At 39.2% G+C, this 27,814-nt stretch overlaps 1 protein-coding gene across 3 annotated transcripts in view; it reads right to left on the bottom strand.

Annotated features, from left to right (window-relative positions):
* The window catches only part of LOC131079144 (E3 SUMO-protein ligase SIZ1), a 311,118-nt gene that overhangs the window by 272,849 nt on the left and 10,455 nt on the right, over nt 1-27,814 (bottom strand). For all 3 annotated transcript variants that reach the window (XM_058017061.2, XM_058017044.2, XM_058017052.2), the window contains exons 2-3: nt 13,093-13,173; nt 12,828-12,876 (exon numbers count right to left, since the gene is read on the bottom strand). In XM_058017061.2, coding sequence (XP_057873044.2) covers nt 12,828-12,876; nt 13,093-13,173 — 130 coding nt within the window. The remainder of the gene's footprint in view (nt 1-12,827; nt 12,877-13,092; nt 13,174-27,814) is intronic.

The raw sequence follows: 27,814 nt of genomic DNA, 5'->3' as shown, positions 1-27,814 counted from the left end.
CATTTTATTCTAATGTTCGATATATGATAAAACGTACACCAACAGGAGGAATAGGTAGACCCTCAACCCTCCATTATCAACGTAAACATTAAACACTATATACTAAACCTTAAACCCTAACCACAATGGCCTAAACAATAGAGAAAGGAATGGGAGCCAACTCCAGGGTAGGGTGCCCCTTAAGCATGCCATCTCTAAAACGAGGACCCAAAATCCATTGCACACGTACCACCATCATGAAGAGAAGGAACGGGTTCTTAGACCTTAACTTGGGGAGAACCAACACCAGCCCCACTATTGTATTTATGTTGGCATACAAGACACAAGGGCAATCACATGTAGCTTATCCCCAACTAAACTTGCACACACATCCTCCACATGCCCCTAAGAAGTCACAAAGGGACTACAAAGGCCAACATCAAGGGAAACAAACCTCTGCACATACTTAAATCCAATGAGAGGGCAAGCTCTACTAGAACCTAAGTGGATTTAGGAACATCACAAAATAATAAGTGCCCAATAGCCTAGCCTAAAGTAGGAGATCCAAAAACAATTCGTCATCTTCCTCAACTTCCCAGAGAGATTCCTCCTCTACATCCTTCCCTTTAGAATTGAAACCCTTGTTGCTGCTCCAGTTCTCGCTCATTACTCTCTAATCCATCCACTCCAAGACAAAGTTGAATAAGTGACAAAGTTTGTGTTTTTGTTTCTTTTTATTTATGAATTTCTATAAGTTGTTTGGCAATAGTACTTTATATTTATATTCATGCGCTACAATCTAAAATACATATTCTAGAAAAATAGATAGTACTTATCTCTGCTTGTATCTTCAGATCATTGATTTAATCCAATGGTGAGAAAGACTTCTCACAAGCTCTAGTACCAAAATGTAATGCAACATTTTAGAGTTAATATATCACAGTTAATTTTATGTGGCAAAGGATTTATTCATGTTATTATTGATGTTTAAATATTATAAATTATATTTATAATTTACACATAAATGAAAAAAATGCTTGCTTGCCAATATTAACTAGCTTAAGAATTGACCATATTAAGATCTTTAAAGAATTTTATTAAATCTACTCCATTTCATTTATTGACTTATAATAATAAGTTTAATACTTATCTAAATCATAGTATTTGGAAAGATCACTCCCACCTTGGGAAGGTTTCTAGTGCAGGAGCACCTAGTAATGTTTCACTCTCCTTTTTAGTATTTTCATGCTTAAGTGTTAGTGAGTCTTGTAATAGGTTTTGAATATTGTTATAGGTTGTGTTTAGTCATTTCATAAGTGTTTGATCTCATTTTGTGCTTAAGAGATCAAGTTTTGCTTAAAAAGGTTTGACTTGTCAGTTTTGTGCTCCTAGGCCAAATAAGGCTAAAAAGTGGAAAATCGCCTTATAGGCTTAGCCATGCTTTGGAAAGCATTGAGACATGTTTAGAAAGTGTTTTTAATCATTCCTAAGTGGTTTTGGAAGGTTGGTTGTGTTAGGTTGCCCAAATTGCCACTTGGAGCAACAAAAGTTGTCATTTTGCTTGTAAAAGTTGTCATTTTGGACACTTTTTTGTAAAAAGAAGAGAAAAATGCCTTATGTCCGTACATGTAATGTCCCCTTCTCATTGATGACCTTCCAGTAGTCCATTAGCCTATTCCTGAGACCCGTAGGCTAGGTGGAATGAAGAATGAGGGTCCAACATTGATGAGGCAAGGACTTACTATTTTTAGTAAGTCAGGGAATGGCTATTTAGGCGATGTCGTCCTACTAAGCTCTCCATGCTCTGTCACTGGGCTCAATGATCATGCTTTTGGGAGCATTAGTTTTTGACTTACTATTTTTATTAAGTGGCAGTGTGGCATAATTCTATTTCTGGCAGTGGACAAGGTCCTGATCTTGCAGCAGTTCAGTGGTCTTCCTGGCTCAGTTTCATCCTAGTTTTGACAGAAAATCAGCACGGGAGTCATATGTGACGCAATTAAATATTATTTCCTTATCCTAAGGTTTAATATTTAATTAATCTGATTAATTGCTACTGATTTATAGAATTTGGGATTAATGCCTATTTTATCCTAAGTATTTGGCGAAATTCGTGTGTAATAAGGGATGTCGAGATTATTTAGAGGAATATTATTTTATATTGCATCTCTATTATTTGCCAAGTGATTAACGTGGGTCCATGCCTTTTTGGCGTGAGGTTTGACTTATGAGAATGGCACTACACATGGGTCCATGTGAGGTGAAATGAAATGCAAATGAAGGAAGTGGTGTTTGGGGGAATTTGCATTTGAATTTGGTTGATGAGAAGTTATAAATAAGAGCCTTGGGCTCTCATTTGAGGCATCTTGAAAAATTGTAATGTTATGCTACCGGTTTGGCGACAGAACTTAAGGCTTCGGAGTGCGTCTCCCTAGTGCTTCCTGGTTTCGTACTTGAAATATAGTACCTAGCTGTGTGTTGTATTCTACTACATCCTCAAAGCTGGCCTTAGACATTTTTGGTGTTGAAGTGATTCTGGAGACTTGTTGGTTTGCCTGTGGCTGAAGTACCTTTTCGATCATACCTCTCTGCCGAAGCGACTGACGATTATGGGTATCATCTCCTTCTTCCTTCCCAGCACTGGCGATAAACTTTGTGAGTTTATAGCATGTTTGTTTGAGTTTTGAATTTATTATGCTAAATCGAAATTCTTAGGTATAGCATGGTTTTCTGTTTTGCATTGGGATGCATGCAAAATTATAAGGGGTTGTTTGGGTTGTGGCTTTGATTGGTTGTTGTTGCAAATGAAATATTGTGGGTTTGGGACTGGTTTGAATTGATTTGGATGTATATTGAGGGAGTTATGAGCTTTTTTAGCATTTTCATAGGCTGCTGATTTGTAATTCCAGCCTGCAGATTGGGATATAGCAGAAATTCATTGTTCTTAGTGTTATAATCTGCATTACTCCCCTTCTCTTATCTCTATTATTGTAAGGTTAAGTACTAGTACTACTAAACAGTTCTGTTTGTAACTCTCATCCCACTGAAAAAGTGGAAGAGGCTGGCTTGCCGCCTACTATCAAGCAACTTTGTAATTTTCAGTCCTCCCACTGCATAAGTGGTCGAGTGATAGCTATGTGTAATGGTCCTCCCGCTGCATAAGCGGTCAAGTTGAGGTTACTATGTAATTACAGTCCTCCCACTAATATATTGCGGTTGAGTGATTCTTATTTTGTGCATCTTACTTGGCTGGTTCACCGCCAAGTTCCCTTGTTCTTCCGCTAGATAAATGGAAGGGGCTGGCTTGCCGCCCAAGCATTGCATTGTGTTTCAGTTTTCTTAAACTAATGATCCCCTCAACACCGTATGCTCTCACCTTCCCACATTGGGCACTTGGTGATCAAAAAGTGGAAGGGTTACTTTCCAGTATGGTTTCAGTTTATGTTTTCTAACCTTAACGGGTTAATTTCTTGTTGATGTTATTGTTGGCCTTAAAATTCAAAAAAAAATAACTGGGATACTACAATGGTATCAGAGCTGGTTTTTCTACCAGCCTGTGAGTTTCAGTGGGTTCAGAAGTCTCCATGAGTGACAGAGATGTCAGATACTACAACAGAGAGCAGAAGAGACAGCAGTTTCAGATTCCGATAGTGCCGGAAGAGGACACTTTCTCAAAAGTACTGAGAAACAAAGGAAAGGATCTAGATACTTCAGATTCAATGGATTCAATGGCAGATAAGACCACAGAACCGAATGAGGCACCTGATAAGAGGGCAGAGAGACAATTCAATGCCATGATGGACATGATGTCTCTACTGCTGGCCAAGCTTAACCAGAACGTTGTTGGGACCCCTAATCAACCCAACAATGGACCGGAAGCCAGCACTTCTAACGCTCCTGTAGGCAATGGAAACGGGAGTAATAACGGGAGCAACAATGGAGGTTCAGCCCCAAGGCCTTTACAACCTGTATTTCTGCCAAGAGAAGTACAACAAGCTGAAACAGAGATACCCACAGCTGATGAAATAAGAAACAGCTACATGGAGTATGCTTCCCTTCCTGGTGAGATCCGAGATATCCTAACTCTGGATCAGTTTATGAATCAGAAAATGAAGAGAGGGAGGAGGAATGACTACAAGTCTGCTGCCCCAAGAGATTATCAGCAAGCTCTTGGAAGAGTGACCTTAGCACACTTTGATGGAAGCGCTAAGAGTACAGCTAGAGCATGGCTACAGAAGTTGGACAATTACTTGTCCTTGAGACCTATGCCGGAGGAGGATGCCATCAAGTTTGCTACCTTGCACTTGGATGGAGTGGCCCACGAATGGTGGTACCAAGGGTTGGTCACCCTTGGTCACAACTTAATCACCACCTACGTTGATTTCACCAACAAGCTGATTGAGAGACTCGACACCAGGGATCCAGAGGTGAAGTTTAGAGAACTTGCACAACTTAGGCAGCAAGGTTCATTGGACACTTACGTGACTGAATTCCAAAACCTGTCAGTCATGGTGAGTAGCATCTCAGAGAAGCGGTTGGTTGTCCTTTTCACTGAAGGACTTGAAGAACCTTTGAGAGGTTGGGTCAAAGCTTTTGATACGCCCACCCTGGTAGAAGCTATCAAAAAATCTCGAAGCATGGAGTTGGCTGCCCCAAAGAGTAAAACTAAGTCCAAGCCTTTCCCTTTCAGAAAGGACAAGAAGAAGTTCACAAATCAAACCAAGAGATTCCCTCCACGTATGGATGATGAGCTCCGTCAAGAGCTCCCGAGAAAGAATCTTTGTTATTCTTGCAGAGAACCTTGGGTTCCTGGACATAAGTGCCATGGAAAAGGGAATTTGCATCAGATGGAATGCTACTCAGCGGATGGATCAGATTCTGAAATTTCAGAATAGCAAATTGAAGTTGAGGACAGCGAGTATGAAGAGGCTCCTGAAGGGCCTGAATTTGGGTCAGAAGATAAAGGGGTGGTTGCTCAACTCTCGAGCATTCACAAAAATGAATCATTCAGGGTTCAGGGTGTGATTGGAGAGCATCATGTCATTGCTCTCATTGACACAGGTGCAACACACAACTTCATTGATGAAAGGATTGTTGCAAAAAAGGGACTAGTGGCAGAGGAAGTTGAAGGCTTCAAAGTCATGGTAGCAGATGGCTCCACTATATCCTGTAACCGAATGATTTCCAACATGTCTCTGAAGTTGGGGAATCATGAAATCAGAGATAATTTCTTTGTGGTGAGCATTGGAGGGACTAATGATGCAGTCCTCGGGATTCAATGGCTGAGATCTCTTGGTGAGATCACACTAAACCTACAAACCATGGAGCTGAAATTCAAGTCAGAAGGGAAGAAGGTAGTGTTGAGAGGAATATCGCATGGAGGACTGAAAGTGGTATCCTTGAAAAGAATGGAAAGGCTGATCCACCATAATCAGGTGGAGTGGGCAGCAGAGTGTTTGATAATGCCTTCCAATCCATTGGTAGATAAGGGCAGCTATTCCTCAGATATTCCAGCAATGATCAAGGATAGAAGCAAGATCATGGTCATGCCCTCAGAACCACAAAAAGAGCATAGGAACTATCCTGAAGACATTCAAGCTTTGATAACCAAGAGAAGCAAGGTGTTCGAAAACCCACCTCCTGACAGACCTCCTGAAAGAGGTGCCGAACACATTATTGAGCTTGAAGAAGGAGCTAAGCCAGTCATGACTACTCCTTACCGATATCCTATGAAGCAGAAGGATGAGATTGAGAAAGCAATTCAGGAATTGTTTGACATGGGTTACTTACGGCCTAGCAAAAGCCCTTTGCTTCGGCTGTTGTTTTGGTGAGAAAGAAGGATGGGACCATGCGCATGTGTGTGGATTACAGAGCCCTGAATCAAAAAACCATCAAGAATCGGTATCCTATTACAAGGATTGATGAGCTCATTGACGAGCTACATGGGGCAGTGTTCTTTTCCAAGATTGACCTCAGGTCGAGGTACCATCAGATTAGAATGAGAGCATCAGATGTGGAGAAGACCGCTTTCAGATGCCACTTTGGGCATTTTGAGTTCCTAATCATGACCTTTGGCTTGACTAATGCACCTGCTACATTTCAATCATGCATGAACAGAATCTTCCAAGAACAGCTAAGGAAGTTTGTTTTAATATTCTTTGATGGCATACTTATATTCAGCAAATCTTGGAAAGAACATTTACAGCAGTTGGATGAAGTGTTGAGCATATTAGAATTCGAATCCCTGTTTGCCAAGGAGTCCAAATGTGAGTTTGGGATGGAAGAGTTGCTCTACCTTGGTCACATTATCAATGCAGGTGGTGTGAAAGTGGATCCTGAAAAGATTAGAGCCATCATTGATTGGCCTACTCCCGAAAAACATAACACATTTGAGGGGATTTTTGGGATTGTGTGGATTTTATCGAAGGTTTGTGAAGGGATATTCTCAGTTGGCTGCCCCCCTCACAAATCTTACAAAGAAAGGTGCTTTTGAATGGTCCGAAAAGGCACAAACAGTATTTGAACAATTTTAAAGGATCATGAGTTCCTGCCCTGTTTTAGCATTGCCTGATTTCACCAAGCCATTTGAGCTACAGTGTGATGCATCTGGAGAAGGTGTTGATGCGGTCCTCATGCAAGATAAGCATCCTATAGTCTTTGAGAGTCAGAAATTGAGAGGTCCTGAGAGACTGTATTCAATTTATGACAAGGAAATGCTTGCCATAATGCATGCCCTTGCGAAGTTCAGGCAGTATCTGGTGGGGAGTAAATTCATTGTTAAGACTGATCACAATAGTCTTAAACACTTCATGCATCAGAAAGATTTGAATGAGAGACAGCAGAAATGGGTGAGTAAGTTGCAGGCTTACGATTTAGATATTGAGTATGTTAAGGGTAAAAACAATGTTGTGGCAGATGCCTTATCCAGAAGACCCCATTTAAGCTCACTTTGCGAGTTTACTGCTGATTGGAGAGAGTTGTTGCTTGATGATTATGCCAAAAATCAGTTTGCAACCAGCCTTATAGAAGGTACTTTTCATGATGAAAGGTACAAATTGGTTGAGGGATTGATACTGTACAAGGGAAGAATCTTCATAGTGGCTGAATCTAAGTTGAAAGAGAAGATTTTGAAGACTTTCCATGACATCCCCCTTGCTGGTCACCAAGGTTATTTCAAAACATACAGGTAGATCCGGGAGAGGTTCTCTTGGAAGGGACTTAAAAGTGATGTTTTGAAGTATATTAAAGAGTGTCATACATGTCAGAGGAACAAAGATGAGCACACTCTACCAGCTGGTTTGTTACAACCCTTGCCTATTCCCGATCAAAAATGGGAAAGTATTTCCATGGATTTCATCACGGGGTTGCCTCGGGCTCAAGGGAAGGATAGTATCTATGTGGTGGTGGACAGACTTACAAAGTTTGCTCATTTCTTCACCATCACCAACTCTTTTACAGCAGCACAAGTTGCTGAAGTGTTCTTCTGGGAGGTGCTCAGATTACATGGGTTACGAAGAACATTGTGAGTGATAGGGACAGCAAGTTCCTAAGTGCTTTTTGGCAGGAGATTTTCAGATTGTGTGGTACTGTGCTCACTCCAAGCACCAATTATCACCCTCAAACTGATGGGCAAACCGAGATAGTGAATAAGTGGTTGGAAGGTTATCTTAGAAACTATGTCTCAAAGCAACAGAATACATGGGTGAGACGGCTTCACCTAGGGGAATATTGTTACAATTCTTCCTATCAAAATGTCCATCCGGATGTCACCATTCATGGCACTATATGGTTATGAAGCTCCTAGCTTCGCGGACTTGGTATTTGGTGATAGCAGAACCCCTCAGGCAAAAAATATGATGCAGCAAAATCAAGATATTCTGAGGATTCTGAGGGACAATCTCCAGCATGCACAGAATCAGCAAAAGTTGTATGCTGATCAGCAGCGAATTGAGCGCACCTTTGAGGTGGGCGACATGGCTTATTTGAGGCTCCAGCCCTACAAACAGTCTACTCTCAAGAAGAGTGGGGTTGAGAAATTGAAGCCACGATTCTATGGGTCTTTCAGAGTCAGCAGAAGGGTTGGAGAAGTGGCGTATGAGTTGGAATTGCCAGCAAGCAGTAGGATCCATAATGTATTTCATGTGTCTCGCCTTAAGAAGGCTTTGGGACATAATGTTGTTGCTTCAGCTGAGTTACCTCCGTTTGATGAGGAGGGAGAGTTGGTTTTGGTTCCTGAAGTTGTCCTTGAATTCAGGGAACGATCTTTGAGGAGAAGAGTGATCAGGGAATACTTGATCAAATGGAAGAATCTACCAGCAGAGGATGCTACGTGGGAGAATGAGGAGATTTTACTGCATCCAACCTTACAGTTGCTTGAGGACAAGCAATTTTGGGGAGGGCGGACTGTAATGTCCCCTTCTCATTGATGACCTTCCAGTGGTCCATTAACCTATTCCTGAGACCCGTAGGATAGGTGGAATGAAGAATGAGGGTCCAGCATTGATGAGGCGAGGACTTACTATTTTTAGTAAGTCAGGGAATGGCTATTTTGGCGATACTGTCCTATTGAGCTCTCCATGCTCTATCACTGGGCGCGATGATCATGCTTTTCGGAGCATTAGTTTTTGACTTACTATTTTTAGTAAGTGGCAGTGTGGCATAACTCTATTTCTGGCAATGGACAGGGTCCTGATCCTGCAGCAGTTCAGTGGTCTTCCTGGCTCAGTTTCATCCTAGTTTTGACTGGAAAATTAGTACGGGAGTCATATATGACGCAATTAAATATTATTTCCTTATCCTAAGGTTTAATATTTAATTAATCTGATTAATTGCTGCTGATTTATTGAATTTGGGATTAATGCCTATTTTATCCTAAGTATTTGGCGAAATTCATGTGTAATAAGGGATGTCGAGATTATTTAGAGGAATATTATTTTATATTGCATCTCTATTATTTGCCAAGTGATTAACGTGGGTCCATGCCTTTTTGGCGTGAGGTTTGACTTATGAGAATGGCGCTACACATGGGTCCACGTGAGGTGAAATGAAATGCAAATGAAGTGGTGTTTGGGGTAATTTGCATTTGAATTTGGTTGATGAGAAGTTATAAATAAGAGCCTTGGGCTCTCATTTGAGGCATCTTGAAAAATTGTAATGTTATGCTGCCGGTTTGGCGACAGAACTTAAGGCTTCGAAGTGCATCTCCCTAGTGCTTCCCAGTTTCGTACTTGAAATATAGTACCTAGCTGCGTGTTGTATTCTACTACATCCTCAGAGCTAGCCTTAGACATTTTTGGTGTTGAAGTGATTCTGAAGACTTGCCGGTTTGCCTGTGGCTGAAGTACCTTTTCGATCATACCTCTCTGCCGAAGCGACTGACGATTATGGGTATCATCTCCTTCTTCCTTCCCAGCACTAGATTAGAGGACGTGTTAATAATGATTATGTTGTCTTAGTTCAACTTTCAAGTGTTGATGTTGTCTACAAGAGTTGATAATGGTGTTATGTTCATGACTAATCTTTCTGGCCCTCTGAAATGAAGTGTTTTGTATCAAACGTGCTATGCCAATATGATTTTGATGTGACAAGGAGGAAAAAAGTATTTGGGAATGTTGTTGGATGTTCAAGGAACTTCCTTGCATGCTCTACATGATGCTAGAAGGTTTGTTTGATGGTGCATTATGTCTAACATGTGTCTAACTTTCAAGGTAACTGCTCTAGTTTGGCTGATAAAAATTGTTCTCTTGTGGTGTATCCTTAGGTGTCTCTGCTTGCATTACATTGTATTTGGGTCCTACCTTGGCATGTGAGGATCCACACCGGGCTTATTCATCTGGGAGATATGTTTTGGGCTGACTAGTGATGTGCTACATTGCTTATCCACACATTACCTTATTATCTTCATGTGTAATAGCAGGTAAATTGTCTGAAACAAATTAGATAGATGCCTTTAGGTCCTCTTTATCTCCTAGGTTGAACCATTTTCACCACAACTATGTTTTGATGGCCAACTTGATAGGACCTATGATTGTCCTCTGCTCTGGCCGACCTAATTGATGTTTGCAATGAAGAAGATGGGATATATAGAAGATCAAGTTGGTGTTGATGATGTGGATGAGTGTCTAGATCAATGTGTGTTGTGCTTACATGATTATATCATTTGCAGAATCAGTGATGCAAAGTTGAGGCAAAAGAAGCGTGTGGTGATTTCTTTAAAGTTGGCTACTTGAGACAAAGCTTCAAGGACAACTTCATACTTGGAGATTGTTGGAGGTGGCATTGTTGAAGGCCCATACACATACCCATAGGAGAAAAAAATTGTTGTACCCTTGCACCAAGCTTCAGTCTTCATACCAGCACCTATACCCAAACCGGCAACTTAGCTCATAACTTAACAAGCACACATGATAAGCCTAAAAAGCTTATATAACAATTCTCAATCAAGGATTTCTTAGAATTGTGATGCATAAAACATGCATAGGGTTTTGATTCTCATACTAACACCCGTAATCGAACCAGTGACTTAGCTCATAACTTAACAAGCAGACATGATAAGCCTAAAAAGCTATTGTAACAATTCTCAATCAAGGATTTCTCATAATTGTGATGCCTAAAACACAATGTTTTAGAGAATTATCAGAGAATCTTATTTAATAAACAAGAATAATAATTAAACATATACCAAATGCTTTCATAACCTTATGCTGAAATAAACTTCATATTTCAACCTTTCCAAAGACCTCCTAACTCTCTGTCAGCCCAACATTGCATGTGCAAGTCATGCTCTACCAACCAACTTTCTAACTCCTATCATAAACTTCATACCATTTGGATGTTTACAAACATTTACATCCTATCAATATGAGCAAATAATATTCTTATGAAAACTAATATTAAAAACCACTTGCAAGGATCTCAAAGTAATAGTAACCAATTGACATATGTTAGCAAATAATCTTCCTAAAAACAAAACTAGGAAAATTCAACAAAGGAATATCAAGTCCACAGATCATTTGTCAATTAAAAGAAATTCTATCATCAAATATAGCGGGAATAGGAAGATAGCCAGTTTTGCAATGGAAGTCCAGTATAATGTAATTAAATGAATAAGAATTTAAAAGTAATCCAGTTGCAGTTCCAACAAGATAATAACATCAAATATTATTGATATAAAAAAAATTCAAGAACTTTTCCATAATCTATTCAACAAGATGCTTTTACAAATGTTTTAAAATATCTAGAGATACCACAGCTGCTACAATCACCATGTATCAACATACAGTAAATTCACATTCTAAAGATAAAAACCAAGGTTACCCGGGACGCATTCCCAGGCCTAAATCCCCATATCCCCATCCTGTGGACTTTTCAGGGACATGGAGACGGCTAGGGGCGTCCCCACGTCGTCCCCAATAAAGGTGGTTTCAGGAAACGTCCTCAATCCCTAGTCGCCAGGGGAAATCCCCCCGTCCCCAAGATGGTTGGGGACACATGTGGCATCCCCTAACTCTCCCGAGGACAGCCAGTCATCCCCCTTTTCCCAACACATTTAAAAAATAACAAGCTCAAAGATTTAAAAATAATGAATGCAGCCTGGTAATAAATTTCACAAACACTTAGAACCTGGTAGTGTGTAAAAAAGTGGTTGCAGGTCTCCAACATTGGATTTTTCACAGATATTAAGGGTAAACAGGTCTGAATCATAGCCAAACGCACTTAGAAATATGACAGTTTGGTAATCAATTTCACAAACACCCAGAAACTGGTAGTGCATAAAGAAGCGGTTGTAGGTCATAATAGTAATAGAATACTATCAAAATATCCTCCAACCAGAAACAAACAATGAAATACTAGCAAACAAGTGTTGGATTGGTCAATGTCAAGTTTGGAAACCACTGTGCAAAGCTCAAACTTAATTGCAGGTTTGATATTCAACTATCTGCAGGTCAAAACAGCTACAAAATTCATCAAACACCTTCCCCAAAACATCAAAGAACACCTGCCAACATTACCCAGCAACAAAATACACCACCAAACAGCTACAAAAGGGGCCAAGAAATGCAGAGAATCATACACAGCAAACCATGCCAGGTCTGCAAGAGGTACAGCCTATATTGGGCTGTACTTTTCAGGCTGGAAACCACTCATACTCCTTCAAACTCAAATGTTTGGGATGGAAATGAACATCAATGGGAATGGCTAGTGTAGACTAATCGATACCATCAATAGTGGTGGTCAAACAAGGGCATTAATTGAACACAAATGTTATACGTTAAGGTTCTATAATGTATCCATACATGCTTTATCCATGTTTTCATATGAATATAATGTATATATGCATGTTTTATCCATGTTTTCATATGCATATTTAAAACTTCCCTATATATTTTAAATTTTCCCTATATTTTATTTTATATAGCCGTCCCCAAAATTGGCAAAAAAAATCACCATCCCGGAAACACATCCCACCATCCCCTATCATCCCCGACTCGGAAACTCGAGGTAACATAGGTAAAAACAAAAGGAGTGTAAACAACTATTCCATTATTTTTACACAATTACATTTTAATAAGGGGGCATTTCATATATGAATTGAACCAAACTCATAATAAGGGCTTTGATATAATAGGTGAATTGAACTAAGAAATGATTATTGTAAATGTCTAAACAAAGAAACCAAAAAGTGAAATATGAGGATTCATATGCAAATTAAACTGAACTCATAATTAGGATTTTAATCCAATAGATGAATTTGAACTAAAATATGATTCTAAGGAAATACAAATTAAAAAACCAAACAGTAAAAATATGAGGATTCTTAAATAAAGGAAATAAGCCAGCTTTATGACCTTGTGGATCAGGAGGAGCAAGCAAATTCATTATTCTGTCTTTAAGAACCTGTTTATCACAACCCAAACGTTGTAAGTGACCCAAACAAAAAAATTTAACTAAGCTGAAAAATCTTAGCAGCAGAAAAATGGGAGTCCAATCTCAGACTATAAACTCTTTACAACATAAAGGCAGTGACAGAATAAAATGCTGTATTTAAGAAATATAATGGCCCTCCTTAGATGCTTATAATTTTAAAAAACTACTCCATAAATAAATCCAGACCTGCTTTTTCCCTTGCTTAGTCATGCCAATACGACCCAAGACATCCTTTAGCTCCATGAGACGAAACATCAATAGTTTATCCTGGAAGAATGCATAAAACTTTATAAATCTCATGGTACCATTCAAACAACATGGTCTGCATAGCATCATATGACAAATGGAAATGGCTTCAATATACACAACTAGAAAAAATTTACCATCAAGCAACATGGTATACAATATTCAAGGAAAAAATGGAAGAAATTTATATTAATGTGAATGAATGATCAAAGTAGGCTAACAGATTCAGAAAAAAAGTAAGTTATAATAGCTAATCAAAAGTGCAAAGAGGAAACTAAATATAAGAAATAATATTAGCAAATAAATGTCATGTAGAACCAAATGGAAAAACCATGGCAAAGTAAAAATATACAAATTGAAATGCCAAAAAGTGCCCAGTAGAAATAAATGAAGAAAACATTGTGAAGTCAAAATATACAAATGCCAGTAAGTGTCCAATGAAACCAAATAGAAAAACCATTGCCAAGTCAAAATATATAAATGCCATAGGTTACAAATCAATCTTATGAAAGTAAGAAACAATATGAAAAGTTGAAATAGATAGGGGGCAATGTGGAACGAAGCTATAGTTGGCATCAAAGTCAACTGCCAATGTACTCACCAACCCCATGAATGAGCCAATGAAGGGTTTGACAATTTCTTTAGGAGAATTGCCTAACCTAAGAGGGCCTAGTTGAACAACCTATAGAGGAAGATAACTACATTCAATGTCTCTCTTAACATACATATTCAATGCTCCTTTACAAAAAGGAAATAGACAGTGTACATCCATCACTAGTCTGAATTGTGAACAAGGGAGAGTAGTCAACCCTCTACACCAAATACAAGGAATTTGATGTACCCCAGTGGCTGCTTGAGAAAGAGTAGGTCATCTCACATATTTATCCCTATTTGTGCCAATGATTGCAATAAACAAACACAGCTGGACTTGCAGCCATATGCAAAAAAACAACTAAGAGTGTGTGTTGTGCCTTGCATACACTCCCCGTCGTCAACAAGGTCCCCCCCCCCCCTTCTTTGTTTTTGCCTTGTCAAGGTCCTGCATAGGAGTTTTTGTAAGTAGGCGGAGTAGATTGCAACAATGAGAGAGTTGAGCTTGGAAAGATGATTCAACCTGAAATTTGAACTGACCAACGTCCTAAGTCTTGAAGGGCCACCCAAACTCAAGTTTGCTCGGATCCTCCTTAAGGCCTGAATTTCTCTAAGTGAAGGACGTTCAAAGAAAATTTGTTACTTCAAAAAGTTTGCAAGAAGGGAGGTCACAAGAGCACAAAATCGCACACATCACATACAGTGTCGAGCTTCAGGTCAAAGGCATAAAGCCTTACATTTTCATCGAACAAACCCGAAATCACCAGGTGACATGAGCAAACAAGCAACTCGCCCCTTTTCATGCTTTGAAAGGCAAAAACAAAGTCACACATTTTTAGCTGAATAGCCGAATTTTGTGTCAAGTAAAAGGGCATTTCAAAGTTGAAGTTCAACACCATTTTGTTTAAAAAGTTGCAAGTCCAAGAGCAAAACGGGAAAGTTCACACATTTTGATCAAAATGGCCAAATTTTATACTTAAGTAAAAGGGCAATTACAAGCAAAGTTCGCACATTTTAGTGAAAAGGCCGGCTTTCATAGCAAAGAAAAAAGGGCTTTAAGTTTTAACCAAAAATCGCACAAAACATGTGGAATGACCGAATTTATCATCCAAGGCAAAAAGGCGTCTAAAACTAAAAGCCAAAAGTCGCTCATTTTGAGCAAAAATACCGTATTTCATATTGAAAAGGGAAAGGATGTTCAAAGGACTAAGTTGAGTGAAAAAGCTAAAATCGCACATTTTGATCAAAAAGTCTGAATTTTGTATTAAGAAGGGAGGGCATTTAAACAAGAAAGGTCACGCGTTTGCATTCAAGTGGCCGAATTCCATCATCAAGTAAGAGGCACTTAAAAAATACCCAGGCTAAGCAAGGTCACGCATTTTAACTTAAAAGTTCAAAGTTGCGACCCAAAGTCACGCATTTAAGCTAAAACGGTTGAGTTTCAGTGGAGAGTGAAAGGGTGTCTATATAAATATGAAATATGGCATCTGAAAACAAAGAGTCTAGTCGAAATAAAAGTTGCGAGTTCACAGCTAAATGAATTAAGATGTGAAGGAGCTTGGCGACTTCATAGATTTTGAAAGAAAAGGAATCAAGTTCGCAAGCCAAGCTAAAATCGCGCGAAACATTCAGGCCCCGAGTTTCTTCTAGGGCAAAACTCTGAAGTCACCAACTTTTCAGGTTTTGCAAGTTCGCAAAACAAAACAAATTTGCTATTATCAAAACGAGTTTGCATTCTCTTTCAATCAGTCGACATTGCATTCTCTTTCAATCAGCTGAATTTTGTTTCCTTAGGGTTGGGAGTTTAATCCCAAAGTTGCATCTTGCAAGGGAGTGATTCTCTCATTTTATTTCAAACGGACGGGTTTTGCAAGGAAGGATCACAGCTTTCATTCAAGAGCATTCACAGTCAACAAACCCTCTATTGCCAGGTATGTTCAAGAGCCTTAAAATTTTGTGTTTGGCAAACATCCATGTTTTATCTAGGGTTTGAATGCAAAATAAATGCAAAGTAAACTTCATAATTTAACCCCAAGCAACAATTACCTACCAAATTTGACCTCCAGTCGAAAATTTCAAACTTAGGCAAATTGTGAAGATTCTAAGCTCAAACTGAAAACACTAAAATTATCTTTCCAAGGGCCTTCAAAACGTTTTAAACCTTCGTCCAATATCCCGCAAGGCAAACAAGTCTGAAATTTAAAACGCATTTAAACTAAGACGTTTGCAATTTTCAAAACAATAGTATAGGGAGCAGCATTGTTTAAAACGCTCGCCCAAAATCAACAACCAACAAATTCTCAAGTTTCAAATTCCCCAAAATTTGAAACGCATTTGGTCTCTGTTCCCAGAATTCAGATTGTTCAAATAGCATATTATAGCAATATTTTCAAATTTTAATCATCATGTTGTTTTGATGCTAACATCGTCTTCTGGCACTGCTAACCCGCATTTTTTACCTAAAGCCCTCCTCGTAATTCATGTCCGAGTGTGCAGGATAGATGCCTCGCCAAGTGGCAGAAACTTCCAAGGCACCTGACACACCAGGGACATCACAGGCACCCAAAACTGGCATTCCCCACAACCTAGATAAGATGAAATACCAGTATCAGGGGGTGGTAAAGGAGTCAAAGGTCCTGAGCAATTCGGAAAATGATGGAGACACAGATATCGGACATGTTGATCTCCAAAACTTCAAGGACAGGGTATATGCTCCAAACGCATATGTGAAGCCAAAACGGATGGTGGAGAGTAGCATTGCACAAGCTGCAGGTTTCCCACCGGCCATTCAAAACTATGAGCTTGTGGTTGAGGCTGCAAAGCATTATCGGCCAGAGGGCCGAGTAGTAGTTGCAAGCGGAATGGTGAAGGCCGACTTCACTCCAAAGGCCATTGGGGAAGCATTCGGCATCCTACTTCCTGAAGATGCCATAACAGTAACTATGATGAAGCCCAAGTGGCTTATGATATGAATCCCAACATGTGCAAGGGGATGGTGAATGAGACCCCCGAGCACTAGGATCACCAAGAAGACCTATAGAAGTGACTTTATTGAAGAATATGGGGACATGATCACAATGGGACTCCCCCACTCCAAACTATTTGAGGAGTGGATATTTTACTACATAGAGCAAGTCTTCAATGGGAATGTTAAATTTGATTGGGCTCAAATCATAAGTGATAACATCCATACACAGCTGGTCCAACTTGCGGAGAAGAAGTATTTCACAATGTCCTCCTACCTTGTCTGCATGTTTGCCAGACACCAGAGACTACCAAGGTTGATCTGCACAGGCGAGACTGGAAATGGGCCAAATCAAGTGAAGGTGTACTATTGTTACCCTCAACTGCATAATTATGACATATCACAGAGGGCAAAGAACAACATCGCCTATGCAGTAGGCTAGTATGAGCGCGTGAATTATGCATTCACAATGTGCATGGTCAGAATGATGCAAGGAAAGTTGCATATACGGTTGTCAAAGCAAGCTAATGCATTGATATGGAAGTACGGGGCATGGTTCATTCAATTCCCTCGTTTCTCCTATCTCTAGATTCCAGACTTTGAGGGAGCCCCTTTCAGACTTTCGTGCTATCCATCAAATAGGATGATCCTCCTAGAGGTTGCTAGACAAGCGCATCTAGTCGGGCACATACTTAGGGAAAATAAGATAGCAGGAGTCACGTTCCCAATGGCCATAGGGGCCAACGATGTATACTTCAAGACCTTCAATAAGGCTGAGCAATCCTTTCAAGAATTGGCATCATGCTACCTACAAGAACACCTCCCTAGGAAGTACTTCGACCCCACGGGTTTAGGGAAGAAGGCATATGGCAGACGCTTCAGATACAAGACAACCATATAAGACTATTGGACTACCTGCCTAGACAACTTTGAAGTCTGTCGGCGGGAATACTCAAGGCTATGTATTCAACAAATCAGAACTTTTGAGTACCGCAAAGTCCCAAATCAGATTGTTGATTATGGGGATTGCTTGCGAACCCAAGACTATGAGGCAGTCAAAGACCTCCCACCATCTAATAACTGGACCCAGAACCAAATCACGGATCTAGAAGCTATAATGGAAGGTCCCAAGAGGTATACGGATGCCTGGTTATTCAAGCAAGTTGAGAGACTAACCCATGAAGGGATCCAGTTTATATATAATCTGATGGGAGGCTTTGAGTCCCAGTCTTCAGAAGACGAAGAAGTGTCAAGTGCAGCAAGGAAGGAAGAGGTTGAAAAGCCCAAAAAAAAAAAGAAAAAAGGCAAAGGCTAGCAGAGGAACACATGCATCCAAGAAGATAAAGAGAAAACCCAGCTAATTACCTGAGGCTCACGTGCGAGAAAAGATACCAATAAGAAGGCCAGTAGTCGCCACATCATCGAAGGACCCAACTCAGACAATGAGGTAGTCGAAATTGATCATCTACCTACCCCTCCACAAAATGATCCAATTGCCAAAGAGACAAATGACCTGCAAGAGACAAATGATCCACAGCAGACTAATGAGCAAGGAGCAGATACGCAGATCATCAATTTGGATAGGCCTAAAAATCACGTCGTCGAGGAGGGAAAATTTGTGTCGAATGAGGAAGCAAGCAAGCAAGAGCACACGCAGGACAGCAAGTGTGAGGAACAACAGGAGGAAAAGAAAGAAGGTGATGCAAGAGATAATACTGCAATTGAAGGAGAGAAAGAAGAGTAAAATAAAGGAGCCCCACGAGACTGAAGAGCAACCGGCATTGGAAGCTACTCAGCAATTGCTCAGTGAGGTGGGTGAAAATTCAACTGTAAGCAAAGGTCGGGAGATAGCACCTAATCCACCTTCTTCCACGTCCGATCAGTCGTGGGTATGCAGTGAATCCACTAAGGCATCCAGAGAACAAGGCAAGGAGTTAGTAGTCACCTCGGGACAGACTATCCCTCACGAGTGGTTACTAGCCTGAGCTAGCGGAAGGCAATTGTCAAGCCACCAATCAACCCGAAAGACATATTCTCTTGAATAGGGGAATCTAAGGCCAAAGGGAAGAAGCCGAGAACCTATTCCAGAATCACTAAAGATGAATAGAGAAATCGAACAATTCATTGCTGCTCCACCTGAAGGCAAACCAGCAGAAGAGGTCGCTTTGGCTTATTACAGCATTACATTTATCCCGCTGGGGAAAGCGACCAAAGAGCAAGAAAGGGAAGAGTTCAAGGACTCTATGCAAAATATACTTAGACAGATGGATGAAATGACTGTTGAACGGGATATGTATAGAGCACGTGCTGAGAAAGCCAAGGGCTCCATAGATCATCTACTGAAGTCGTTGCAGCATGCCACCGAGACCCATGTTTCTCCATTGGCACTGGCACAGAAAACCATGGCTAAGTTTGAGGGAGTGCGCAACACGGCCAAGGAAATTAGAGAATGGATCAAGGGCATCAAGGCAAGGGGAAACCAAGTGACCGAGGATACGGCCAACATGACAATGGATCTAGAACGAACCCGTCGAAAGCTGCTAGATGTCGAAAAAGAATTCAACAAATTGCAGAAGGTGATTGAAAAGGCTCTACCCATCATGAGGGCTTTGTTCTGGACTCATCCCCGGATTACCGTGTTACAAACAATCCTTGATCCCCATAACATTAGCACTTTTAAGGAATGGTACTGGATTTTTAACATGGAGAATGCCATGGCAGACACCATCAACAAAGGATGGGACGAGTACGGGGAAACCTTGTCTAATATCAAGACTTTTTGTGAGGATGTCCTCAAGGCATTAGTCAGCGACTGGAAAGATAACATGCAGTGTGACAAAATGAAATTGCGTTGTAATGGCCGGTTGAAAAGTGATAAGACCACATACTCCACAGCTGACAAAGAATTCGCCAGCAAGTTGCAAGCAGACATATTGCATTTTGAAACCTATCAGATAGGCTGGTTCGAACAACTAAGAAGATTGGACAGTCATCGCAAAGACATCCGCTTCAGAATGTTTACTCCTCCTATTCCTCCCATTAAGCAATTGTGTACTCTGTGCGTGCGATTTGAAGAGTATGTTCGAGCAGAGCAAGCAGCAGACCGGGATATCTGGACAGAATATTTGGACGGAGAAAATGACTTTTTGGGGAAAGAATCTACTTTGGATTATAAAAAGTGTATTCTCCAAAGTTAGTTATTTCTCCAACTACCCCAGAACACTGCAGATTTTGAGCTCCGTGCAAGTGCACTTTTTGGGGGGCAACTTTATGGTGGGTAGTTGTTAGTTAGTTGGTACTTGGTAGGGAGATATGTTCCCTATTAACTAGGTATGGGCAGCCATTCCTTTGAGAATCAATCTAGGACACTTGTATGATTAAATCTTGGCCATTCATCCAGATTTTGAAAATCTATATAAAGGGGGTCTATTCTCTCTTGTTTTGGTAAGAAATTCTTGGATTGTTGCAGAAACTCTGTCGAAATATAAACAGAATTAATGGAGTTTAAAGTTGTTGTTATTTCCTGTGAGTGCATGGTTCCCTTCTTCACCATTTAAATTTATGTCATGTATTTTTGTTTTCATGTAATATATTCAAGTTTATATTTGATAGGAATCTTTAATTCATACCATTAAGGACTGGTGGATTGCCATTCTCCCTGCATGGTTAGTCTAAACTTATTTATAAACTTAGTTCGGTTGTTAAATACTAGCTGGGTGAATTTCTAGATTCAGCATTTGTGTTTAATGATTTGAAAATCTACTTTCCTTTGAAGATTGCATCAGATTTTATGTAGTTGTGTAAAAATTACTGGCGAAGTTAAATCTGGTTATCATAAGATTTCAGTCTATTTACCTAAATGTGTTATTTTAAATAGAATAGTTAGTTTCTCTCTCATGCCCTTTCTCTTTTTTTTTCCTTTTTTAAAAAAATTGAAAGTTGAAACTATAAAAACAGCATCATGCCCAAGAATTATCTAATGAAATTAAGACCTAAACCAAAAAGTTTATTCTATCCAAAACGTAAGTCCCCTTGTGTCTACCAGCAAGACACATCAAACCGTTGAGCTATACCGTAGTCATGACCTGACAAAGTGAACCTTGAGGTGGTTTCGCAGTGATTGTTTAAGTAGCACTGGAACTTCCTTATGCAAGAGAGAATGGAATTGCTCACAAATTCTATTTTGTGTTGATCCGAAGGAGTTGGTAACACGACTTTAGCCGTGTCAACAATGTGTAATATGGCAAAATTTGTCTCTCTACATTAGATCTACCTTCCTATTCTTCTCCATCCTCCCTTATATAATCTTATTCAACTAAGTTTTAACAAGTCCAATAAGCTTTCATGATCTATATCCAAAAAAAAAATGAATTTCTTTAATGCACACTTGCAAAGGATAGACACACACAGGAATAGACATATAGGTGCAAAAATAGATTAAAAATTTGGCAAATACTCACTTGACAAATGAGTACTCCCACTATGAACAAGGTCAAAGTGTAACTCTCAAAAAACTTGCAAGTTTGATTAAAACTCAGCTAACAAAAAAAATTTATCAGTCCAAAATCATTTGGAGGTACATTTGTGCAATTTGCAGTGAAGATTGAACAATCTTAGAAAAAATTTCAGTTGTGTCTGACGAAGGCATGAGATGTGAAGGTTTTGCACTCTCAAAGGCTTTACTTTTGGCTTGGCCACAAGGGCTTCACCCCTCAACCTCGTTGTTGGGTCTTGAAACCATGGTTTGTCCTTCATGAAGGAAAAACAAAGGTTTGTAAACAAAATAATGAGCGTTAAAGGCTAATTAACAAGAGTGGATAAACTCTCCTACACTTTGAGCTGAACTTAGACAAGGGAAAGTGTTTGTATTCCCTTTGATCAATATATAGCTTGTGCAGTAATAACAACTCTGTGTAATTCTAATACCATGACTTTGTGCCGACTTTATTAATAGTAATACCATGACTTTAGTATTAACATAACATGCCTATTTGTTTAATAAAATAAAAGTCTTGTGGCAATATCAAGTGGATTAAGGAAATAATAAGGATCGAGTGAATATTTATTAATGATTATTATTAATCCCTAAATGGTGCAGTAGCCTTAATGAGTTGTTAGAGGCAAAGGGCATGGAGTCAAGGGGCATCACTCTACAGAAGGGAAACTCATGGAAAGAGACATGTTTTTCTGCCTAACAAGAAGGTATAAATGCAGCCTATCGAGGGGAGACACAGATTGAAAAACATCTTCAGCAATCGATTGTAGAAAACATCCATCCTGATCAGGAAAAACATCAAAGAAATCATTTAAGGAAAGGAGAAAGAGCAGCGAGCAGACTTCAACCAATTATCAAAGGCAATAAGGAAGAAATGAGAAATCGAATCAACATCAAACCAAGAAAGATCGAACTACTGGTGACACCTATGAACATAACCTTTATCAAAGCATTATAGTCATGATCATCTCAGCAACATAGCAATATCATCTTATCTACCTCTGTCACCATTATGGCTGCCTAATTATTACATGTCTGATGGTCTCAGCCTGAATCTACCCTTTTCAGCATTAGGGCCAGCATATAATAAATTTAGCAGTAGATCATATGGTAATAGTATTTGGCATCATTATAGATCAAACATCTTAGAAATACTATTTGAGCATCCTTACAATTATTGCAGCATTACTTGATAGCATTATCGTATTACTTATCATCATTATCTGCACATTAGATATTCTAGGAGATATGATAGAATTTGTGTTTAGTGGTGGTTCATCTTGTTTAGGGAGGTATCAGATGTAATGGAGAGGTGACGAGGGGCGCATAAGTAGGCCGTTCTAGGATGACCAAAGTGGCATCTAGGACCTTGAGGGCCCTTACCTTGACCAGTCAAGAAACGTGGTTACATTCTCTACCTAACCCCACAAGACTTTGCTAACTTGGGAGAAATAGGACTTGATGGCTAAAGCAAGTGTGAGACGCCAAGTGGAGCAAGGGGGTTGTAGAAGGCAACCTCTCTTGTACTTGGTGTGGAAATGGCTCCAAGCAAACCCTTCAAGTCTCTTTCCCCAACTCTTATGTGTTGTAGTATTAGTATTTGATTAATAATGAAATTTTGTCTAACCCTAACAACATGTTGAATATGTATCCATATATATGCTCTTATGTTTTGTGTGCAAGATCTACAGAAAAGATTTCATTATATTAAGAAAGATATTATTTGGTAAGATTCAAAAACCCTAACCCTAATTTGTGTAATGTGTGATTTCTAGGTCAAATTAGGGCAGATTGGGAAGGGGAGATTACAATTGGTATAAGAGCATTTTTCTTGTCATCCTGTGAAGAGTAGTTAATGCAAACCTACCAAAGAAGGGGGCCTACATCCACCATGGGTGAGCAATTGGGCAACAAGTTGAGGGCTTTCATGGAACAAACCAATCAAACCCTCATTAATCAAAATGAAAAATTCGATAGAACCCAACTTCTCCTTCAAGCCATCCATAGCATAAATAACAACAATTCTAGATCCAATCCAAACCAAGGGAAGAACACATGTTAGAAGAAGTAAACAATCCAGCTTTAGATAGCGTAGAGGATCTTGCTGAAATATACTCTAGATTAGACCCTGAAGTAAGAAGGAATGTATGATTTAGGGATTGTTGTGAAGCAAAAACCCAAGTTACCCCTAATAGGAGAAGAGGGCACCCCGACAGAGATCTAAAAGAAGGCATAAGTAAGATAACCCTTCCAAGTTTTGATGGATCCGAGGCATTTACAGCCCAATCACATGTCCAAAAACTAGATACCTACCTATCACTTAGTCCTATGACCGAAAAAAATGCTATTAACTTCGTTGTGCTCCATTTAGCAGGGATAGCCCATGATTGGTGGTGTTGCTTAAGCATGCAGTCGTTAGTTCACAAGGCTATGACCGAAAAAAATGCTATTAACTTCGTTGTGCTCCATTTAGCAGGGATAGCCCATGATTGGTGGCGTTGCTTAAGCATGCAGCCGTTAGTTCACAAGAACTAGGTACACCACTAGTCAGAAGGGTCATACTAGTTAGGGGGTACCTATGGTGTGTCATGTCCCCTCCTTGACCATTATATATAGCATAAATGAAACAATAATTATTATTAATTAATATAATAATTATCAACAAATGATTATTCGAAATTATTAAATATTTATTTATTTACTAAATATTATTATTTGATTAATATTTATTGATAATAATATTCTGAAATATCCAAATAAAATAATTTAACATTATATTATAAACATTAACATCATTAAGAATATTAAACTATAAATATTATCAATGTTTATTTATTATTTAATATTTACTTAATATTTCAAAAAAAAAATTATTACATATTATTTGATTATTATCATCAATTAATAAATACTTATTAAAAAATTCATTTGTTAATGAACTCATTAAATGTGTGGGCCCAAGGACCCCACATAACCTTGCTATTAGAAGGTGGTGACCCTTCCTTGAGTCACTACTTCCCCCTATATTATACCAAAGCACAAGTAATATTAAGGAAAAAAAAAACCAATAAAAAAGAACAAAAAACTCCAGTTCGGTAAAAAAGGATCGGACTTATCATATGATCTGCACTTAGCAAACCATCAATCAAGTTAGATCAGAACCGTTATTAAGTCACGGGCAATAACATCCTTGTTCTTGGTGATATGCATGGGAAGTTGTTTAATGTGTATGCTTAATATAAGAAGCCCGATAACATTCTTATGCAGAATTTAATAGTAGTATAAATAATAATAATAATAATATGCACTAAGGATGGCTCACAACTTGCGAAAAATTGCAAAAAATCAAAGAAAGGCTTCCTGTCAAGCTCAGTCGAGAGATCCTCAAACTGGTGTTGGACACTCTGCAAATAGATTTGAGATTCTGGGCCGTCATTCTCCCTCTGCCCTGGGGTAAATTTTGATGAAGAAAAATCATGGGAACCTCCATTCTGCGTTAGATAACTCTGGGACGGAACGATGCCCTCAGAATTTGCACTCTGGATTTGGCTATAAAGAGCAAAATATCCAGGGATGGCAGGTTGTTAGGGGCAGAAAAGCACGAAGGGCAATGCTCACTCAAGCTAGGGTTGATCAAAATGGCAGTGATCGAAATGGCAGGGATGAGAATTTTGTGAGAGAAATCTGGGCAACCAAGTGTGGGTTGCTCCCATCTCTTCAATGATCCCTAGGTGTGCCTCTGGAGCCAATTTGATTCCCATAGGAGAGCAACGAAACCCTGGTGGTGCTTCTTCCTCAAACCTACCTTTGCCATATACTCGACCCGGGAATAAAATATGGAGAGGGTTAGGTCAACCGAATCCTGATAGCAATCATATATCAGAGCGCCATGATAGTCGAGTAAATCAAATTCGAAGAAATGCAATTCCCATATCACATGAAAAATTCAGGAATCACGAGCCCTGGCATATGTTTAACCACCAAGCGAGGCAATTCAATAGGAAATCTATGTCTGAGGCACGTGTTTGGCAGAATAGAGCAAAAGAAGCAAACCCTAGGCCTTTGAGCGATGGAAACCATTCCAATCTAGTAATCAAAGAAGAAAAATACGCCAAGGGTTTGAGGGACCATTGTAGAAAATTTGGTCTTTTTGCCAAGTGGTGCAAGAATGGACAACCTGTTGAATCAATTGCAAGTTGGTTGGAACAAACATACGCGGGCCAGGTAAGTATTACTATCCTCCCTAATGATTTTCTTTTTATTGATTGCAAAAAGGAAGCCTTAAAACATGAACTACTAGTTGGGGACTATGTTTTTTACCAGAGCTATAACTTTATATTCTTTGATTGGCAGCCGAATTTTAACCCTTGCTCACATAAGTTTCAGAAGATGTCAAAATGGATAAGATTAAGAAACCTACCTATTGAGCTTATGCATTCTCAAATCTTATTTAAAATTGGAGATAAACTAGGAGGTTTTGTAGGCCTGGAAAAGGATTGGACACGCACTTCAGATCTAAAAATGCTAGTTAACATAGACATTAATTTAACTTGATTAAAAACCATAGAGTTTGTTACAGCAAATCTTAGATACCGCATTGACCCTGAATTTTATAATGGTCTTGTATCTGATAATATTGCATTTAGACTAAGCAACCCCTCTGTCAATAAAAGTAAGAGCCCAACCTATGCGTCGCCCATAAAGGAAAATGGTATCAGCAATAGCTCTAACATGTCGATGGGGAGCTCCGTAAACGATCATCAATCTGAGCAAGAAGTTGCTAGCAATCCTCCTTGTAGACCAACTGAGATAGAAGGGGAGATTGTGAGTGAAACCTTGCAAAACAAACCTTCTATACTATTGACCCCTGCAAAAGGCAATGTGACAATCACTAACAATGAGGTCTTGCAAGTGACTGAAGCAAGGGAAGAGGATATGGAGACGCCCATTGCTTTGGAAAACAAAATCCCACTACCAATAGAAGAGGTAGCAAAAACTGCAAAATGAAATGACCAAAGAACGCTACAAGCTCATGAGCAGTCGGTGAATGTATTGAATGGGGACACTACTATTAAAAAGATACCCATAACATTCAATAACCAGATGCCTTCAGAAGAAGGGGATAAGGCTAAAGAAAGGGTTTCACTAGACAGGACAGTCCAGGAATCTATGTCTGAGGGAGGTGAGAAGGATGAGAATAACATTAATTTGGCAATGAACCAAATATGCAATGAGGTAGTCAGTAAACTTATGGGTGGGTTTGTGGAGGAAATTGCTAATGAGGATGAAATGGCTCTGCAAAAACAGTTGCTAATTGCAAAAATTATGGAGCTAGGGGATGATGATCAAGACAAGATAGATGAAGTTGAGATGATGTTAGAACTAAACAATAAGGAAAATGAAGGAGCTATTGAAACCCTAGGAATTGCACAAATTGAAACAGGGAAAGCAACCCCTGATTGTGCCAAGCAACAGAAGAAGAAAGGGAGAAAATCCTTGTTTGAACTCAGAATTATAGATGGGTCAGTAGAGGGCCAGACTAAATTAACTTCTATGTTTTATGCAGGGAAGGGGAAGGTCCTTCCCAACGAGCCATGAAGCTCTTAACCTGGAATGTTATGCGCATGAAAAGCAGCGTATCATAAAGTATTGCATCACTGTTGTCCTCATTTTTGGATACTCAAAAATGTGACAACCCCTAAAAATTTTTGCCTAAAAAGTGTCATTTTTGTCTCCAATGCACGTTTTACGAGGTACAAAACTCACATTTGATAGTGTCAAATCATTGGGGGGTGTCTTTGCCATCACTGTCCAAGTTTTGGTGAGCTTTGGTCTTCCTTTTCCTAGCTTTCTGTGCAATTTCGAGTTTCAGAACAGTCACTGCAGGTTGAAGATTTTACTCTATGGCATGCTTTCCGAGGCAGAATTTTGCTTCACCCTTGGACTAGCTTAATCCTCAGTCCATCCTCAAACCGCGTTTCAAATTTTGTCGCATTCTGGGTTCATTTGCTATGTCTTTCCTTCAATTTTGAGTTTTTTCTCCCTAACTGCAGGTGGGAAATTTTCCTTGAATTGCAAGTTTTAATGATTTTCTTTGTTTTAGTTTTTGTAGGGAAATTTTTGGCTAATTACAAGTGCACTTTATTGAAAAAAGAACTTGTAACTTACTTTTTATTTCCCCCTTGATGCTTTTTGGCTTTTTAAGTCTTAATAGGGATTTTTTGGATAAGTTACAAGTTAATTTTAAATTGCATATTTAAAAGTCACTTGTAATTCTTTTCTAAAACCCCTATTTTAATGTCTTTTACTTGTAATAGGGATTTTAGACCCTATTACATGTGTTAAGTTATTAAAATTTGTTGTAGGGATTTTATTTTCCCTTTACAAGTTATTTATAACTTGCATATCTCTCTCCAAAACCCGATTTTCTCCATAAAGTGTAAATTGAGGAATTTTAAACTTGCAATTGGATTACTAAAACCCGATTTTGCCTTGTTGAGAGAAAAGTAACATTTTAAACTTGTAAAATGGGAATTAAAACCCGATTTTCACTATTATATGTAAAATGAAACTTGTTGTTCTTTCCCAAAAACCCGACCAGCAATATTGGA

This window comes from Cryptomeria japonica, chromosome 8 (assembly GCF_030272615.1).
Source record: "Cryptomeria japonica chromosome 8, Sugi_1.0, whole genome shotgun sequence".
Classification (NCBI taxonomy): Eukaryota; Viridiplantae; Streptophyta; class Pinopsida; order Cupressales; family Cupressaceae; genus Cryptomeria; species Cryptomeria japonica.
This window is presented reverse-complemented; position numbering and strand designations above follow the sequence as displayed.